Source organism: Camelus dromedarius, chromosome 10 (assembly GCF_036321535.1).
Source record: "Camelus dromedarius isolate mCamDro1 chromosome 10, mCamDro1.pat, whole genome shotgun sequence".
NCBI classification, from domain to species: domain Eukaryota; kingdom Metazoa; phylum Chordata; class Mammalia; order Artiodactyla; family Camelidae; genus Camelus; species Camelus dromedarius.
This window is the reverse complement of record NC_087445.1, coordinates 30,063,452-30,082,912: the sequence shown is the minus strand read 5'-3', so window position 1 is coordinate 30,082,912 and position 19,461 is coordinate 30,063,452. Positions and strand designations below refer to the sequence as shown.

At 38.2% G+C, this 19,461-nt stretch overlaps 1 protein-coding gene across 6 annotated transcripts in view; it reads left to right on the top strand.

Annotated features, from left to right (window-relative positions):
- The window catches only part of KDM4C (lysine demethylase 4C), a 359,368-nt gene that overhangs the window by 51,875 nt on the left and 288,032 nt on the right, over window positions 1-19,461 (top strand). For all 6 annotated transcript variants that reach the window (XR_010382646.1, XM_064490230.1, XM_064490229.1 and 3 more), the window contains exons 2-4: window positions 9,504-9,664; window positions 13,166-13,341; window positions 18,259-18,373. Coding sequence is in view for 5 of the 6 variants with exons in the window: in XM_064490230.1 (XP_064346300.1) it covers window positions 9,521-9,664; window positions 13,166-13,341; window positions 18,259-18,373 (435 nt within the window). In the remaining variant the exon portion in view is untranslated. The remainder of the gene's footprint in view (window positions 1-9,503; window positions 9,665-13,165; window positions 13,342-18,258; window positions 18,374-19,461) is intronic.

Here is a 19,461-nt window from a genome sequence, read left to right as displayed (position 1 = left end):
GGGGCTTTAAAGGGAAGGAGGGTAATTCACTGGACAATAAGAAGAGCAGATGTTTGGTAACTGGATGTTTGCTGTGCCATGGCTGTGTCTTTCAGATAAAAAGTTATCTCTGGTAATAGCTCTTTCTGGCCCACGTCCCCTATCTAAATTCTTCAGGTAGTTAGGGGATAGATAAAATTTTTTCCTGAGTCTGCTGGGTCTTGATTGCCTTCAGCTCAAAATAATTCACATGCCAAAGTGACATATTTTGAGGTCACAGGTTCTCCCACTTACCTAAAATATCATTTGTTCAAGAAAGACAGGATAAGGGCTTGGTTTCATTTATTTATTTATAAATCTTTGAAGTGGTATGTTGATGTATTCCAATGGTGATTGACCCCCCCCTTTTTTTTTTAAAGGAGTATTATAGACTTACAGATTTTAAAACATTTTATAGTATATTTATTTCACTGTAGACTCATGGTTTCTTACTTTATTTAGTTGGTTATAGACCATTATTATCATTTATTTTGATGCATACTTTCCCCCAAATTTAACCAGTGGAACCCCCTTAATGTTGGGTTTTATGTCCTTTTGACATTTCCCCCTCACTTTTTTTTTTTTTTTAGTATTTCCTTACTTTCTAGTACAAGATGGAAGTTCCAGGCCTACCTTGTACTTTTTCTTCCCCTGCTCTGGACTCAGACTTTTAAGCAAGACGCTCTGTTTCCTTTTAGTGGAGAATGGTAGTATTTAGTAACCCAAGATTTGAGAACTCATTGTTACTGGATGTTACTGCTCCCAAAGCCTTGTGGGCAGAGCTTAGGAATTACCTGTATATATACATGTACATGTGCGTATACATATATGTGCATACAGAAACGCATATACACAATACACCATGAGCTGACACCATACCTCCAGATTCCAGTCTGGTACCTTAAGTTAACCCTAGTTTCTGCCCTCTTTTTATTTGTGGACTTCTGTCTGTAACAGTGAGAATCTTTTTTTTTTTTTTTTCTCACTTTTAAAATTTTTTATTTTTTTATTGAAGTGTAGTTGATTTACAATGTTAGTTACAGGTGTACAGCAAAGCTATTGTTATGTGTATATAAATGTATATATATTCAGATTCTTTTCCATTATAACTTTCTACAAGAAATTGAATATAGCTCCCTGTGCTATACGATAGGTCCTTGCTGTTTATCTGTTTTATACATGGGAATGTGTATCTGACAGTGAGAATCTTGGCTCCCGTTATCAGTCAGTATGTATCTGTGTTCCCACTGCTGCTGCTGTGCTACCACGGATGTCCTCTTCGTCTCAGTCAGGCTCTAGCACACCACGTGGGGCCACCATGGCTATCTTCTACCTCCCAAAGTGCTTCTGTGTCCTTTTGACCTGACTCCCATTAGTTATTTTTAGACTTTTTATTTTGAGAAAAATTCAGATTTACAAAAATCTTGCCAAAAGACAAAGTTGTTCCCAATATCTGTCATCTAGATTTCCCAAATGTTAAAGTTGTTCTGTGCTCATCATCTTCTCCCTCTCACTCTTTCTGTTACTCTTAGTATGTGTATATGCATGTTTACACATACTGTTTCCTGAACCACTTGAAAGTTACTTGTAATATCCCTTTACCTATAAATACATTATCAGATATTTCCTAAAACCAAGGACGTTCTCTAACAATAGTGTAGTTATCAAGATGAGGAAATTAATCTTGACACAGTACTCTTATCATGTAAGGTACCAATCTTACTCAAATGTCATCATTTGTCCTACAAATATTATTTGTAATAGAAGAGGAACTTTTTTGTTTGTTTTTTGGTTCAGGATCTGAGGAGCACATATTATATTAGTCTTTTAATCTGAAATTGTTTTTCATTCTTTGTCTTTCATGACCTTGACATTTTTGAGGAATACAAACCCACTTATTTTTAAGAATGTCACTTAATTTGGCCTTTTCTTATGTTTCCTCGTGATTAGATTTAGGTTATATACATTTTTGGCAAGAATGGCCACATAAGTGATGTTGTGTCCTTCTCAGTACATCATATCAGAAGGCACGTGATATCTAATCTTCCCTATTCTGATGTTAGTTTTGAAGTGATATCTGCTCTCATTGTTCTTCAATAGCTTTCTTGTTTTCTGGAGTAACATGTTCCAGTCACGTCTTGTACATTTCTTGCCTCAGACCTGGAACCAGCCTTTTTCCCCAAAGATTTCTGGTTTTCTTAATGGAGGTATGGTATTTAGAGACCACAATTTGTGTGCAATAAGTAGTCTTGTCATTGTTTCTCTGCCTTTTTCAGCAGGTGGTGCTAGAAAATACACATTATTTTAAGAAAAAAAATCATGAATTCATATTGATATTTCAGATTCTAATGAAAGATTTTTTAATGTAATTAAAGGACTTTATATTGGTGTCACTGTCTTGTAATGGCAATTTTGATCCCTAATTACATTAACATTATTACTTATTTGCTCTTATAGTATATGTGTAATGGCTTAAGAAAATCCTGAATACCAGTATTACTATTAAGAATCTGACAACTAAATGTAATTTAATATATTTTAAAAATAATTCTGTATCCTAAAATGTATCCTGTTAAGTTTTGCAGCATACATACTGTGATTCAAAGTTCCTTAAGCGATTCTTTTCCTTGTTTGCTTATGCCGCTGGCTTACTATACAGTTAAGTTAATTTGTTTTTCAGTTTTTAGGGCCTGCCTTTTTTCTTTTTAATTTTGTTTTTAAACTATTTAAACCATTTGTATGATTGCGGAGTTAAAATAATATGTAAAACTATATTCACAGAAGTTTTGCTTCCTTCCCTGTCTCCTCTTTTCCCATTTTTATTGGTTTTGGGCTTAATTCCTATAAAAAAAGTAGATGTTATAAACTCTGCTCTGCACATTGCTTTTTAAATTTGACAATATAGTTTGGAAATCACTCTAAATCTTTTTTTCTTTTTAACATTTTTTTATTGAGTAATAGTCATTTTACAATGTTGTATCAAATTTCAGTGTAGAGCACAATTTTTCAGTTATACATGAACATACATATATTCAATGTCACATTTTTTTTTCACTGTGAGGGTACCACAAGACCTTATATGTATTTCCCTGTGCTATACAGTATAATCTTGTTTATCTATTCTACATTTTGAAATCCTAGTCTGTCCCTTCCCACTGCCCCCCCCACCGCCCCCTTGGCAACCACAAGTTTGTGTTCTATGTCTGTGAGTCTGTTTCTGTTTTGTATTTATGTCTGTTTGTTTGTTTGTTTTAGATTCCATGGATGAGTGATCTCATATGGTATTTTTGTTTCTCTTTCTGGCTTACTTCACTTAGAATGGCATTCTCCGGGAGCATCCATGTTGCTGCAAATGCCGTTATGTTGTCGGTTCACTCTAAATCTTTACTTGAGATCTTCCTCATTTCTTTTAGGTTCCCTGTCCTCTGTTTAAAGTATCACACTGATTCATCTAGGCCCTTACTGATGGAATCTTAGGGTAAAAGAGGAAGGAAATTACAGATGTAATTAAAATTTGACTCATCGTATTTGAATAATGGATGCAAGGCTGGAGTAGGCACACGTAAACTAGATGTTATGTGTATAATTTCATGCTGGACATAAGGTGCAGATTTGCAACTAGAAGCAATTACCCTGTGAGCATTTCACGTCTGGAGAATTACTTCTCCTGCTTCATTGATGTCCAGGCCTAGATACAGTTTGACCTAGGGAAGGAGTGTCACTGGGTAGAGCCAAGAGTGGATCCTTAGGGTAATTTGGCTGGTTTCTATACCCTCTTCTGCATACTTATCCTGAGGACATGAGAGCCTGAGTGCTCCAGTGTCTGCTAATCTTGCCAGATCTTTGGTGAACAAGAGAAGGGAAGCCTTGCTCAGTTTGCCTAATAAGATGACTTCTATCTACCAAGGGTATAAAAATGGTGTGATCAAAATTGTGAGTTGTCCAGTATAGCCTGATGGAGAGAATTTATGTATTTACTTGGATCACTTCTCAGGAACCTTATACTGGGACCCAGCCTAGAATCTGCAATAAGAGAAACTTTTGCACAACTTCACTTGTTATTGGGGCTCTTCTGTCTTAGGAACCATCTCCCTGAGTTCATTTTTCTATTCCTACTCCTGGTCTTTGCAGGCTGGAGGGGCAGGATGGAGTGGTGATCTGAATGGGATCAAAAGAATTAAAGAAAAGCTGCCTGGGCCCCTAGGAGGGGAATGAGGCCTAGCTCACGTGAAAAGTGATCAATAGTCTAAGGGCTTTTCTTTGCTATCTTGTTTTCTAAGTTAGGGCCCCAGGCCTTTGGGGTCCTGAGATGACAGGAAAGGACAGCCTTTAAAGCCAGATGCTCTTGTTGTGGATCAGTACCTGGATAAGAATGCTAATGGCTGATGTGGAGTTTTCATTCCCTTTTGCCTCAAATCTAGAACCAATTGAGAAAGACAGTGTCAGATGGAAGGTCAGAGTATTATGAGCTTTATTTACTCTTGATAAAGCTAGGGTTGGAGAATGTCACCCTCTCTACTTCTTTCCTTCTAGTCCAGTGTTTGATGCCCATCTTAGTATGCTATGGCTGCTGTAACAAATTACCACAGTATTAGATGGGTTAAAATGAGAGGAATTTATTCACTCATAGTTCTGCAGACTAGAAGGACAAAATCAAGGTATCATAAGGGCCATGCATTCTCTAAAGGATCTGGGAAGAATCTGTTCTGTGCCCTTCTCTTGGCCTCTTGTGCTTAGTGGCATCCCTTTGCAGCTGCACAACTCCGATTTGCCTTCATCTTTACATGGTGTTCTTCCCTGCGGGTCTGTCTCCTTCCCTTTTATAAGGAGACATCAGTCATATTGGGCTAGGGTCCACCCTAATCTGCATATGGCCTCATCTTAACTTGATTATATCTGCAAAGACCCAGTTTCCAGATCAGGTCACATTCACAGGTGTTAGGGATTAGTTCTGACATGTCTTAGGGGACACAATGCAACCCATAATAATACCTGACCAAGGCTGCCTGCAAAGCAGAAGCATACTTGATTCCCTGCAAGACCAGGCTGGGGGTGCTGCAGTGGTGGAACTGAAAGGCCAAATTTGAGCTGCCTCGGGTTCTGCCTCCAGAGAACCTCACAGAAACTGCAGTAGAGCAGGGTTATAGCACCTGCTCTGTCCAGGCCTCATCTGCTCAATTTCTTTTTAAAATTTCATTGTGGGAAAGGAGAAGTAAGTGAGGACTGGAAAGGATGGCCTCCAGGGTTTGAGCAAGTCCTCACGAGGAATCTGGGGAGGCTGGAGTAGAGTTCTCTTCAAATCCCAGCTGGCACAGCTGGGAATTGTCCCTCAGTTCATTTTCTTTCTAGCCTGATGCATTGTCTGCTTACCTGGTGAGTGCTGTATCTCCCAGGGGGCTGTGCTTTATAGTAGGTCCTGAAGTGTTCTTGTCAGTGTAGACCAATTCTGTGGCAGGCATTTTCTAAGAAACTAATACCCCCCATGGTGACAGGCATCAGCTTTTACTCTTCTCAAAGAAATTGTTTAAACAACGGACACGGGTCAGAAATATTGGTGTATACAAGGAAAGCAATAGGGATATAGATTGACATTTAGCAGGAAAGCATTAGCCTCAGTTTCTTCTTCTTTTATTACCAAATAAAGTTATATTATGAGAATAAGAACAGTAGATGTTTTCCCTTCATGGCAAGGTAAAATTTTTCAGGAGGGAGGCTTGGGCAAGTTATGTAGGTATGAATTAGTGCTAGACTATTCTTCACTTAATGAAAAAGATCTTTATTTCGCTCATTAAACATTTTCTTAGGATACTATACTTAGGTTTAGGTGGTCTCGAAAACACTGAAAGCCAGCTCTGTAGATGCAAAATAACGTTACCATCGCACATATTGTTGTCACTCACTTTGGGGACTTAGTCTCTAAAGAGGTATAGTGTTAAAAAAAAGTTGCATCACCTTCAGCAGAAAATCACAGAGATGTTTCTTGCAAAATCCAATAGTCTTTCTCTGCCTAGGAAACATTATTGCAAGAGCATTTTAAACCTACTTTTCTGTTTGGCTCAGAAAAATAAAGGTAACAGAGAAAGGGGGCTGGGAATTTGATCCTATGATTAGGATCAGCAGCATAATTAATATTATAATGATAAATGTGGATTAGGAAAAACTCAAGGAACAGAAAATTTACGAACTAACTTTTAAGGGTAAAGCACATATGTAGGCAGCCCCAGAATGAAATGGAAATGGTTATAAATGTCTGAAAATAATCAATATCACTAGTAATCAAAGAAATGAAACTTTGATTTTTCAAACACCAGATTTTTTTGCCTGTCATATTGGCAAAGATTTGGGTGCTGGGATTAACATTAAATTTTTAGATACTTTAATCTTTTAAATTTTATAGATTGAAAAGATATAAATATAAGCTAAATAGGCCTTTAGTGTATGATTTGTAGGTAGAACTAGTTTTGTGTAAGCAAGGGAGTAGTGACGTTAGAGGCAAAGTTTATTTCACAGACCAGTTAGCAAACTAGGTCAAGGATGGAGGTTTCATTCTGATTGTTACTAATTTGCTGTGTATCTTAAGTCTCATTGCTGCAGTTTCTTGTGAGAGGCACTGTTCTGTTTTTTAGACTAAAAATCTTTACTCGTGTTTTTCATTTCTATGAAAAAAATTTCTTCAGAACAGATCTATAATCTGATGACTTCTCACAGACCCCACTGGTCCAAAACACTCATTTTATTTTGCCTGGATTGGTGTAAATTGCTTCCATGCATCCAAACTTGTCCTTTTTTGATATGCTAGAATGGTAAGCCTGCTCACTTCTCTGCTTAAAATCCTCCAAAAGAGTTACCTTGGAAAGCAGTGTCATTTCCTTGCTCGGAAACCCATGTTAGAGTATCTGGAAAAGGATGAATGAGACAGGGAAGGAGCTCAAGGTTACTTCCCATCTCACTTAGAGTAAACACCAAACCATTTTTCTCCCCCATTTCCTTCTCACCATTCTCTCCTTGCTTACCTAGGCCAGCCACACTCACTTCTTTGCTCTTCTTTGAGGGGCCCAAGAGGCTCCTTGCTGCTGCCCCAGCCTAAAATGCTCTTCTTCAGTGTGGAGACTGTGTGGTTTACTCCCTCCTTCAGGGCTCTGAAAGGCTTCCCTTGCTCACCCCGTGTGAAGCAGCTACCCCACCTCTTTGCCCTCTGTGCCTGGTTTACTTCTTCATAGCCTTGTTACTTATTTATCGTCCGTTTCACTCTGCTGCTGTTGGGGTTGCGTCCATTCCTTTCTGAATGCCCACCCAGCAGTCAGGCATTCAGTAACTAGTTGTTGAATGACTGGCTGAACTTCCACTTTCTTCTTCAGTGACTTCTGAAGCCCTTTGCCTAGAGAAATAGGCAGGCCACCCTTTTCTTCACCCATGGGAAAGTAAGGCTGCCTCTCGTGTACCATATGCCTCTATAGAGGTGTTCTGGGGGTTTCTTCCCCTTTCTCACGGTTCAGGTTTTTATATTCTCTTACTTTTTACCAGTCAAGCAAATCAGTCTGTTTTCTAACTGTTCTGCTTTTCGGGCCAGTGCTTTCCTTTTTCCTGCATTTGGTATCATTTAATGTAAATACTTTAAAAACACTTTGGCATTTGTTCCTTCATTCAGTTAACAAATAGTCATTGCAGCTGATATTATGAGCCAGGCTGGGTACCAGACTGGATACCAGGGCTTGAAGAGATGGAGAGCCTGCCTTTCCCTTGAGGAGCTTGGAGTTCAGTGTATGGTCACAGGTGCCATCTGGACAGGCAGCTGATGTAAGAAGAATGCAAAGAGGGAGGTCCACACACACAGGGTGGCTCACTAGGCCTGCCCCAGAGGACTAGGAATCTCGTCACGGGCAGGAGTTTGCCAGGTGAGGAAACAGGTAAAGGTTGCTCCAGTAGGAGGGAATTATTTGGGCAAAGATACAGAGAGCTGTGCTTGTTTAGAGAAGGATACAGATCAGTGAGTATTATTGGAGTATAAAGTATAATGCAGGCGGTGGTGGACAAGGCCATGATAGTTGTTGCGAGGGTCTGATCTGGAAGGGTTATGTGTGGCCTGTGTAGGGCTGAGACTTTCATCCTGCAGCCCACAGATTGGGGCCTGTACATCTGAAGAGAGGTGGGTGCTGAGGTGGCCTGGAAAGTTTTTCCTTTTGCATGCCCACTCCCTGAGGCAGGGAGAATACAGAATATTTTCTGCCATGTATTAGTGTATCTCCATGCAGATTATCTTCTCCTTTAGATTATGAATTCCTGAAGGGTGGCAGGGTTTAATTTTGATATACCTCATTTTCCTTGCATGTACTTTGTGAGATAGACACTCATTTAAACCTTCAATCTGTCGCCCTGATCTCTTTTAAACTCTTATGATCCCCTTGGATGTTTTCCCCTTTGTCTGCTCCACCCCTCACTTCCCAACTTCTCTTTTTGTTGGGCAAATGAAGTTTATTATAAGAAAAACAAGACAAGGAAAGCTTGGTTCTGAGGATTTGTTGTTTGAGCTGTTGGATGCCAGGCAGTTACTGTATCTGAAAGTGGGGTGGGAGCGAGCCTCCTTCCTGAGGTAAGCATGCCAGTGCTCCTTATGTGTCTGGTGCACAGTAGGTGTTCATTGGATGTTTGGGGGAGTAATCATCCTGTTCACTGACAGCAGGATTTGTTCATGTTTTTGCAGCGCTACTGCTGCCTACTTTTCTACTTTGATACCCTGTAATTGTTTCTTTCTAAGCTCCAGGCAAACTAACCTCCTGTGTCCAGCCCTGCAATACTTCCAAGTAGTTCCACTGCCTAAAATGCTCTTTCATTTGGCAAACTTCTGCATCCTCTCATAAGTATTAACTCTGCCCCTTTCTGGGGAAGTCTTTCCTGGATAACTCAGGTGGATTCAGTTACTCCTTCCTGTGTATAGTTTTGTATTGAAGTTTGTTCAGCCTCCAGACAGTGATCTTACACCTTTCTGCATCTCCAGTCCTTTAGCCTGGTATCTGGTGGTTTTGCTTTCCTGTGCATGTCATGCTGAGCAGAAGTACACCTGAGTAACCTCTGTGCTGGGGAGGTGGAACACTGTCCCTTCTCTGCTCAGCCTGCACCAGGCCTTTACACAGGTGCATGTGTGAGAGCGTCTGTTTCAGTATTGGTTCATAGGAACCACATTCTGCAAACTTGCAAAATTAGAAATTCATTCTTTCTAGGAAGGATGTTGAGGAGGAGAGCAATATAATTAGGTCAGTGATTTAAAACCAGGAACAGGAGCTTGGGAGGAGGAGTGACTAGAGGCAGTTTTTCTCTTCAGGAGTCCAGGCAGAAATGAGGGAGCCTCCCTAACAGGGTGATGGAAGGGGACGGTAAGTAAGTAAAAGAGTTTTTGCTGGGAAAGCTTACCTGCTATTTGGGAGAAATGACCACTAACCTTACCACACAATAACTCGGTGCTGATAACCACATCGTCTTCTCTGCAGAGGCTGCCCCAGCCATCATGGAGGTGGCCGAAGTGGAGAGTCCACTTAACCCCAGCTGTAAGATCATGACCTTCAGACCGTCCATGGAGGAATTCCGGGAGTTCAACAAATACCTCGCGTACATGGAGTCTAAAGGGGCCCATCGAGCAGGTCTTGCAAAGGTGATTATCCTCAGCTTGTTTAAACCAGAAAATGGTCACTTGACCTTTTAATTATACTCTTGGTTATCTTGATGTGGGAACTTGTTTCCTCCAAAGGAAGACACTTGCAAAACCTTTGTTCTTGTTAATCCATGTGGAACGTTTGACTTCTTCAAAGAATAATTAATCTTATTCTTCTTTCAACTGTTTATACTAAGTTATGTTCTAGAGCTTTAAAACCCAAACCCAAACCAAAAGTACGAGTGGCTCCTAAAAACCAGAGATGTACGTATTGGTTTCAGAGGTGTGAGAGGGTTCACAGCTCTTACCATTTGTTCAGAGTGCAGTTACTAATCTGAAGCTTCGCTACTACTCCTCTCACACACCCCCACCCCCGCTTCCTTCCTTTTCTCCCTTTTTTTCCTCTCTCTCTCTTTTAAAAAATAAAAGATTTATTGAGACATAATTCACATACCATACAATTCACCCACTTAAAGTGTGCAATTCAGTGTTTTTAGGCCCATTCACAGAGTTGTGCAGCCATCACCACTGCTTAATTCCAGAACATTTTCTTTACCCCCAAAATAAACTGTACCCATTAGGAGTCATTCTCTGTTCCCTGCTGTTGCTCCCCAACTCTAGGCAACCACCAGTCTCCTTTTTTTCTGTAGATTTGCCTATTCTGTTTTCTTTTTAGCTATTTGTTCTTCAGGTGTGGAGAGTGCAAACTACATACCAGGCATTATGCCAGGTGCTGAGTGTGTGTGTGTGGGAGGAGGTGAGGGGACAGAACAAAGTTCCTGCCCCCCTTGGAACTTATATTCTAATGGAAGCATCTTAGGAAGGTGAGATAAGGACATTTAAGCAGAGATCCAAAGGATATGAAGAAACCAGTCTTTTCAAGATGTGGGGACAGAATAGCAAGTCCAGAGTCCTGGAGGCTGACCTGATCTTCATGTACGGGAGAAAAAGGAGGGTAGTTAGTGGAGTTGGGGCTCAGTGAGCAGGGGAGGAGGGTGGAAAGTAAGATGAGAGCCCTGGAAGGGTCTGGGTCTTAAGGGGCTTGTCCAGCCATAATAAGGCATCAGGGGTTTTATTCAAATTACTGTGGGAAGCATTGACAGGCATGAAGTAGAGGAGAGGAGGACATAGTGGCTGCTTGTTTGTTCATTGTTTTCATGACATTTTAAAAAGATCACACTGGCTTCTACATGAAGAATGAATTTGAAGGGGAGGCAGAGCAGAAGCAGGGAGCCCTGGCAGGGGTAGTTGTGATGTGCTCAGGGGCACAGGGATGGTCACTAAGGCGCCAAGGACTGCACTGCAGGCCCCAAAGTTAGAGCTGTGGAAGAGAGATTGTCTACCTCATCTTTTGACCTCAAGCTGAGATTGGTGTGTCTTTCTATAATGGAAATACATTTCAATTTAAAAATTTCCTCAGAAGAATAGATTTTATTACATTTGTTTCATTTTTTTTTATTGTTCCAAATGTTGGGTTTATGATCTGGATTTCTGTAGACTTGTCATCATCACCCTTTAAATTCCTGAGCCCCAGCAGAACCTGCTCTCCTGTGGCTCATCTTGGGTTCTCCTTGGAACCCCCATCTCCATGGAAGGTCCAGTAACATTGAGAGCAGACAGTAGCTGCGGAGAGAACTTCCAGAACTGCAGGCGTCAGTGCTAAGGTCCTCCTCTTGCCTCTGGGTGCAGCTGCTTGTAACCGGCATCTCTCCCCTGAAGTCTGTCATTTTGTTATGTATAGTTCAAGTCACTTCTAGAAAAGGTTTAAAATTTGGAGTTTATTAGGGATGGGCGAGAGAGAGAAAAGGCAGACAGAGAAAATGAAGAGAATGTAAAGGTTTCCAGTGAATCTCTCAGATGAGCTACCCTTAGTTCAACCTCTCCATTAGATTAGCTCTTAAAGGTCTCATTTTTGGAATCTCAACACTTCTGGATTATCTTTGAGGAGGAAAAAAATTATTCTTTAGTTGAAGACAATGACATTTCAGAATCATATGATGCACTAAAATTTTGACCATAAACTTATAATGAAGCAATTAGCAAGACTTGGGGCTTTATTTGAGCAGAGGGAAGTTGGGGTGACTATCCTCTTCTCTGGGCTCTGAATGCAGCCCTTTGTCCTGTTCTCCCACTTTTGTTTCTTGAAAACATATATCTTACTGTGCTCCACTGAGATTAGTGAATGTCCTGTGGTTGGGGCCACGTTTAGTAACTTTAGAAGAGGAAGTGGCAGTTACCCTCACAAGGGAGCTGCGGGCACACAGAGGCCACCTGTGCGGCTGTCGGCGTCTCTGACAGAATAAGTTAATGAGACCTACAATTAGTCTTCTGAACGTTGAACAAGACACACCTGAGACTGTTTTTTTTTGTTTAAAGTGAGACTCATTGACAAATCTGGAGATACTCATTTATTCAACCTCATGGAAATTTCCTTTTATTTGTACTAGGAATACAGTACTATTTATACTCCTGAACTATTTCTTTCTAGTCATTTTTGCCGACTTTTACATCAGGTCACATATACTCAATTTCACCTATTTCCCTTCTTTTTCTGGAAGTTGCAGCAATAGCAAATGTATAAAAATGCACCAAATCAAATCAAATTGTAAAAATCAAAACTGCATTAATGTTGCTAGTTTGCTTTGAGGGCTAGCCCTGGGGAACAGAGCCACCTATGAAATTCTTTGTTAATGCACCATTTAATGAATTGCTCTTAATTTGTGATTTGAAGAAAGTGGTTGAGGAGTTCCAATAGTAGTGACTTTGGCCTCAGATTACGGTCTGTCTTGGTTGAGAACATTTTTAGATTTAATTTTTATTTTCAGAGGGAGAGTTTTGACACTTTGACTTTCTGTGTACAAAGTTGGTGGTCAAGTTGGGAAAGTGAAAAGTGGCAGTCTCCTTAAATGTGAAACTTGTATTGTTTTTGTGCAAAGAAGGTTATGATGAAGCACTATTATGTGTGAAATGGTGAAATTCTTCCACAACAGTAATCTGGACAGAGACTGTCCTGGGCCAGAGAATATTCACATTACGGAGTTTCCTGAGTAGCCTCGGGGGTGCAGGTAGCCACCTGTGCCCACAAGGTGAAGAAAGAGTTTGAGAAGCACTGTCTTTCCCCTTCCTGCTCCCTTCTCAGTTGGTAAATGGTAGCAGCAGTAGCAACTATTTCAAGATGAATAATGCAAATACAGATTTTAGTTGGAAAATTTCCACTGGCTGTAGGGTCCAGACTAGGGCTGGGGAAATGGTAATATACAATATGTATTTCTGTTTTGATATAATCGGAAAGGTAAACTTGAGGAGGAATGGATTTCCTTCATTTCGATACATTAAACGTAATGGTTAACTTTTGAATTTCTTTAAGTCCTAAGTAGGTCGTGCTTCCATTTCCTCTGTAAGAAAATCTGATGTGTTCTTCAGTTGTATTCTGTTGGAATATGAAAGCTAAATAACTACGTGGACTATTTTCCAAATAATATTTTATTATTTTACTTTTAGGTGATTCCTCCTAAAGAGTGGAAGCCAAGGCAGTGCTATGATGACATTGACAATTTGCTTATTCCAGCACCAATTCAGCAGATGGTTACAGGGCAGTCAGGACTGTTCACTCAATACAACATCCAGAAAAAAGCCATGACAGTGAAGGAGTTCAGGCAGCTGGCCAACAGTGGCAAGTGAGTAGATCCAGTTTGCTATTTTTATTTCTTTCAAAGTTATAGGCAGAGGAGCTTGTGGTGAAGAGCAGGAGTCTCTTTCAGTCCTCATTAACTGCTTCTGTTTTCTTTTCTTCAGGTGGTGGCCAGCCTACTTCTGTTTAGTTTACTGCTAGGGAAATTGTTCCTTATTTTATCATCTCATTCATAACATGTGTAAATTTTTTTTTCTATCTTTTGATCAAGAGTTTTTGACCCTATACATGATTCATCTTAATTAGGCAAATTTTCTTCTTGTGTGACAGTGTTTAAGTCCTAAATGACATTATATATATATTAGAAGATGTGTACTTTAAAAAGAAAATCCTTGAATGACTTGAAGGGCCACCATTATTATTAGTTACCTGTTGCTGTGTTACAAATTACCCCACACTTTAGTGTCTTGAATTAGTAAACATTTAACATCTCAGTTTCTGAAGGTGAGGAATCTGGGAGTGGCTTAGCTGGGTGGCAGTGGCTCAGGGCCTCTCATGAGGTTGCAGTCGACTTCACTGGGGCTGCTGTCATCTGGAGGCTTGACTGGGACTGGAAGATCTTATTCCCAGTGTTCCCCTCCCCTGGAGGCTGTTGGTTGGAATCCTGAGTTCTTTGTCACATGAGCTGCTCCTCATGTTGTGGCAACAGGCCTCTTCCAAAGCAAGTTACTTAGAAGTTGCCAAGATGGAAGCCACAGTGTCTTTTTATGACTTGTTTCATGACTGTCATTTCTGCCGTATTCTATTTGTTATAGGTAAGTGCAGCCCGTGATTAAGGGGAAGAGAATTAAGCTGTACATCTTCAAGAAAGGAGTATCAAAGAATTTGTGGATATATTTAAAAATCACCACAGTTATAATTATTATTACATTACTCTTTAAAAAAAAAAAGTTTCTGATATGCTGGTTAAGACCTTAGATCAAAAACATTAATCTGGAAAAAAAAATAGTACCCCCCCCAAAGCCAACCAACCAATCATCCAACCAAAAAACACCATCGTCTAAATTCTCTGGATTGATGTACAGGAGATTAAACCCTTTGCATGAATTTAGTTGATATCTTTTTTTTGTTTATTTTGAATTTATATTTGACAGTGAGCACTTGATGGTACTTGAAGAATCTTTTTTCTGTGTGAAGTTACTATTATGGAACATTCTGACTAATCCAGAGGAAATAACCATTTTATATTTAATTTGAATCTCTTTTGAATTTTTTTGGTAGGCATTTGAAAGGCTCATTGTTTCAGATCTCATTAATTGAGGATGTGAAAATTTTATCATAGACTGGACTGGTTTGCTTTCATCCTCTTTAAGAACTCTAATTTTCAGTGCTAAAACAAGATTGCGAAGCAATTTGATCCAACTTTTTGAAAGTATTAGCTGTTTAGTGTATTCTGTTATCCATCTTCTAGTACCCATTTCCAGAGTCATTCTTACAGTGTTAAATAGTTTAGTTCATTTAGTGGAACCTCTACTTGACTACTTTGCTATTCCAAGGGAGAATTTTATACTTGGAAGTAATCAGATTATACTTACTGGAAAATGTTGACTTATATGATCATCATAATTACTGTAAGAGAAGTACAAAGTGCTGTGAGGTAAGCCTTCTGTGGTTGTTGAGGAATGGAGTAATTTCAATTTTGTAGGTGCTGTTGAGATGGATTTCGAAGGATGGTCAGAAGTTTTTCACTACTTAAAAAAGTAACATATGCTTATTTAAAAATTCAGAAATTATAGAAATATGTAATTTGAACTCCCAAAGATACATGGTAACTCAAAATATTGATGAGTGCAGAATCTCAAAGTCCTGTGTTCTCTTGTCATAGAGAAATTTTTATCATCATCTCTAGTGCATTTGATTATCCTAGCATGGTATCAGTTTTCTGTTCAGGGGGAATTTATTTTCCTAGGCATTTACTTTATTCATATCTCTGTTCAGTTTGTACTCTGGTGGCTTAGTTGTAGATTGACTCTTCCTGAAGGTAGCCATTCAGGGGACATTGTTTTCTGTACCACTGTCTGTATACTCAGTGCCTGGTACATATCTGTGAGGTGGTAGGTGCTGTTTCAATATATGTTGATGTGTCATGAAGCTAAAATATACTTGAAGGGGTATAAATTATTAAACAGCTTGTAAAGATTTACTTATTAACAGAATGTACATTTTTCGATATTCCAAAGTTCAAAAATGATTTAAAAAGTAGTTGACTCCTTTCTTAGTTACAAAATATAACTGTTATGAGAAACTGTTTGAAAGGTTATTTCCAGGTTAAATTTTATTTCTTTCAAAATTAATGTATCTTTTGAGTTGGATTAATTTCACTATAATTTTTGTGATGTTACCTTTGAAATTTATTTTTTATATTTCCTCTACAAATTTCATATGAAAATTTGTTTCAAATGCCAGTGAAATGGCTTTCTAAGCCTCAAGCCAAGGCTCTACTTGTCCACTCACAGCTACACTAGGATCGCGTGGTCTTCATAGTGGTTATGGAATGGTCCTAAGATGGTACTAATTTTCATAGGAGGCAGGATGCACCATTCTTTTCTTTCTGTTCATCTATTCTTCAGTACAAGCCCAGATATAGATACACAGTACATAAAGTGCTTGGTGTAAACAGTAGAGAGGATAACTTGCTCATTTGCTTAATAACAAAACTTAATCCAAAGAAAATCTGGAGGCCTCCAGCGTGTCTCTACTGTAAAACTTTGTGGAGGTGAATAATGAATACTCTTGCATCACTTACATTATTGATCTGTGCTTTCTTTGAGGCATGGAGCTAAGTGTTTTACACAGTTGTCTGATGGGAGTCCTCACACTGGCTCAGTTGTTATTATCCCTGTTTTATAGAGGAATAACTGAGATCCAAAGAGATTCCGTCCCCTGCCCAGGGTTGTGTAACTTATAAATGGCAGAGCCTGGATTTAAACCCAGGCGGTCTGGTCCTGGAGCCCCATCTCTTAAGAACTGTGCTATAGTGAATGAAAGGTTCTGGGTGAGACAGTGTGGTTGGGTCAGTTTTGAGCAAGTTGACACTGGAGTTGTGGAATAGCTGTGATGGTTTGACAGTCCATTAGGGTTGAAATCTGTAGCCAAGTTTCATTAGAATCAGGTACTAACTGAATGAACTGGTCACTTTTTCCAAGTTTAATATTAGTGTTTGTTTCAAATATTCAAGGATTTTAGAATTTAACCTCAATAGCTGATACCAAACTATAGCTTTCTCTCTCAGAGTTACGGGTTGTTAAAAATTGATCCTGAGTGAGTCAGTGTATAGTGATAGATGCTTTAGATCTTCTCATAGTGAAAGGCAATTTAGGGCTTTAATTTCCAAAATCTGAGACTATCCTCTAGAAGTCATACAAACAGCATCTTTGCTATTTTTTTTTTGTCACCTGAATGACCTCTGGTTAGGTTTTTTAACTTGTGCCTGAAATTCCTGTTACTACTGGAACTCCCAATCATAAAGTAGTGGAAGGAAGTGGAGTTGATTCTTTCATGCCTGTCCTTTTTATTTTTGGCTGCTCTGTGAGATTCTAGTGGTCTGGGTAATCTGAAGATTGATTTTTCTGTGTTTCAAATACAGTCTAAGTTGTTTGGTATTCTTGCCCATTGCTTAAATAGCAGTATAGTAGATGTTGTTATTAATTGCTCTATAATTATTCAATCTGAAATGTCCAGTAGGCTTTATGGGGATTGCTTCTGCTAAACACCGTGTCTACTATGTTTGTTCCATTGTTTTCTCAGTTTGTTGATTTCTTTGCTTATTTTTTCCTTTAGAAACTTTTTTTTTGTGATAATGTAAAATTATTGTTCAAAATTTAGATAATACAAAGAAGTCAGTGCCTTTCTGTAATTCTTATATGAGAGATAACCATTAATACTGATAATTTGGTGATACTTCTTCCTGGCCACTTAATGTATGGTTATATACCTTTTTAACATACACAGGATCATAGTATTCTTACTGCTTTGTAATCAGCTTTATTCACCATGTAAAGATTTTAATGTCAATATAGAGAAAGATATACCTTATTTTATGTTCTTTTATTTAACTTAGCCCTAATTGCTAGAAATTAGCTTGAGGTTTCAATTAATGCTTCTCCAAATGTTTATCTGTGGTCGTACATCATTGTATACATCTGTGTATTGTTAGGATGAATTTCTAGAGTTGGATTTTAGGGTCAAAGGTATACATTTTTTAAAGCTATTGAAATGTGTTGAAAAATTATACTCTGGTACCAGTTTATATTCTGACTCCAGCTGTGTAAGAGAGGTCTCATTATTTACTAGCATTATGTATTAAGCACCAATCTAATAACTGCAAAATGTCTAATTTTTGTTTTTTTTTATTTTTAGTGAGATTGTCCTTTGTCAATTTTTCTATAGAAAATTATAAGGAATTATGAGAAATTTATATATGATGTATGTAATTATAAACTACATATATTCTAATTTATGTTTCGTCTTCAATGTAAACATATAAAATTTCCTAGTATAGTAGTTGTATAACTATATATATATAGTATAATGGTATAGTAATATATATGTAATATATGTACTATATATAGAGTATAGTAGTAGTAAAGATTTTAGGAAATGTTTTGAAAGCTTAAACAGGGAAGTTTAATTACTTTTCTGCTTCTGTTGTTGATACTTCATGAAAATATTTTGCTTCTTAGTCAAAGTGGAGTTTTCTTATTGGGTTATTGAGGAATTGGAGTCTTTAGAGATCCATAATCAATACATTTCTATATTTACTTGTTAGATTTGGCAACATGAGCTGCTGCAGTATTTTCATTTTGATAGGACTTTGTTTAGAAAGTGATTTAAATCAAATGGGTGGGGAAAGTCTTAAAATTGTCTTACTGGTTTGTGCTTATTTTTCATCTACCTTTTCTAGATATTGTACTCCAAGATACTTGGATTATGAAGATTTGGAGCGCAAGTACTGGAAGAACTTAACCTTCGTGGCACCCATTTATGGTGCAGACATTAATGGCAGCATATATGATGAGGTATATTTCTATTATATTAGGTTTTGTAAAGGGTCGTTTCATGTTGCTGTTTTTGTTTCCATTTTAGGTGGTGAAGAAGTAGTCATTTGTTGTGCTTTTGTGACCCATAATTCCTCATAGGACAAGAGGAAATAAAAACCCATCAATATGATTTCTGGTGCTGCTGTTTTTCAGACTAAAGTAGTTAATTGTACAAGTGCCTGAGACTGTTCAAAGTAATATGTATGTGCTTTTCTGGCTAATCTTTAAATTACATTCACATTTTTTAAAAGCAAAGCACATTTTAAAAATACTTGGAAAACAGGAAATATTTATATTGCTACCACCTTAAGGCAGAAGTAGTATTTTAGTATGTATTTTTCTGTAGTTTTTCCTTCATCATTTGAAACATGCTTATATTGTTTTCCCCCCTCACAAATTGTGAGAATTTTTTTAAAGTATGTATTATTACAGTCTTTCCAGTTATTTTTCAATAGAATGTAATCCACTTGATATCATCTAATCCTTTTTGCCTTTTTCTGATACTTGTAAACCTTATTTAAAAAATTTTTATTTTCCTTTTTGAAACCTTTTATCTTCTCACATTGTTTTATTTTGAAAAATTTCTTGCTTACCAAAAGGTTGAATTAGTGCTGTGAACACCAGATACCTATGTGTAGATTCCCCAGTTGTTAATATTTGCCTCATTTGCTTTATGAAAATCCGTATAGAAAAATTGAAATTGTGCCACTACGTCATATCCAGAAATGTATAAAGAACTCCATCATTCTCTATCATTCCGTCCTTGTCTGTGTCTGTCTCTCTGCTGTAACATTTGGAAGTAAGTTGCAGACACATGACGGATCACCCTTAATTATTTTAGTATGTATCTTTCAATTACAAGGCAATTTAACTTTTGTATAATATCTAATATGCAGACCATATTCATAGATCCCTAATTTTCCAAGTAATGTTCTTTATAAACTTCTTTTTTTTCTCCATATGAAGGCTAGAGCCAAGGATTTCCCTTTAAAATTAGTAAGTGATCTATAGGGTGATATTTAGAGACTAGACCTGTTCCCCAATAGCCTTTCACCCAGGGAATTTGT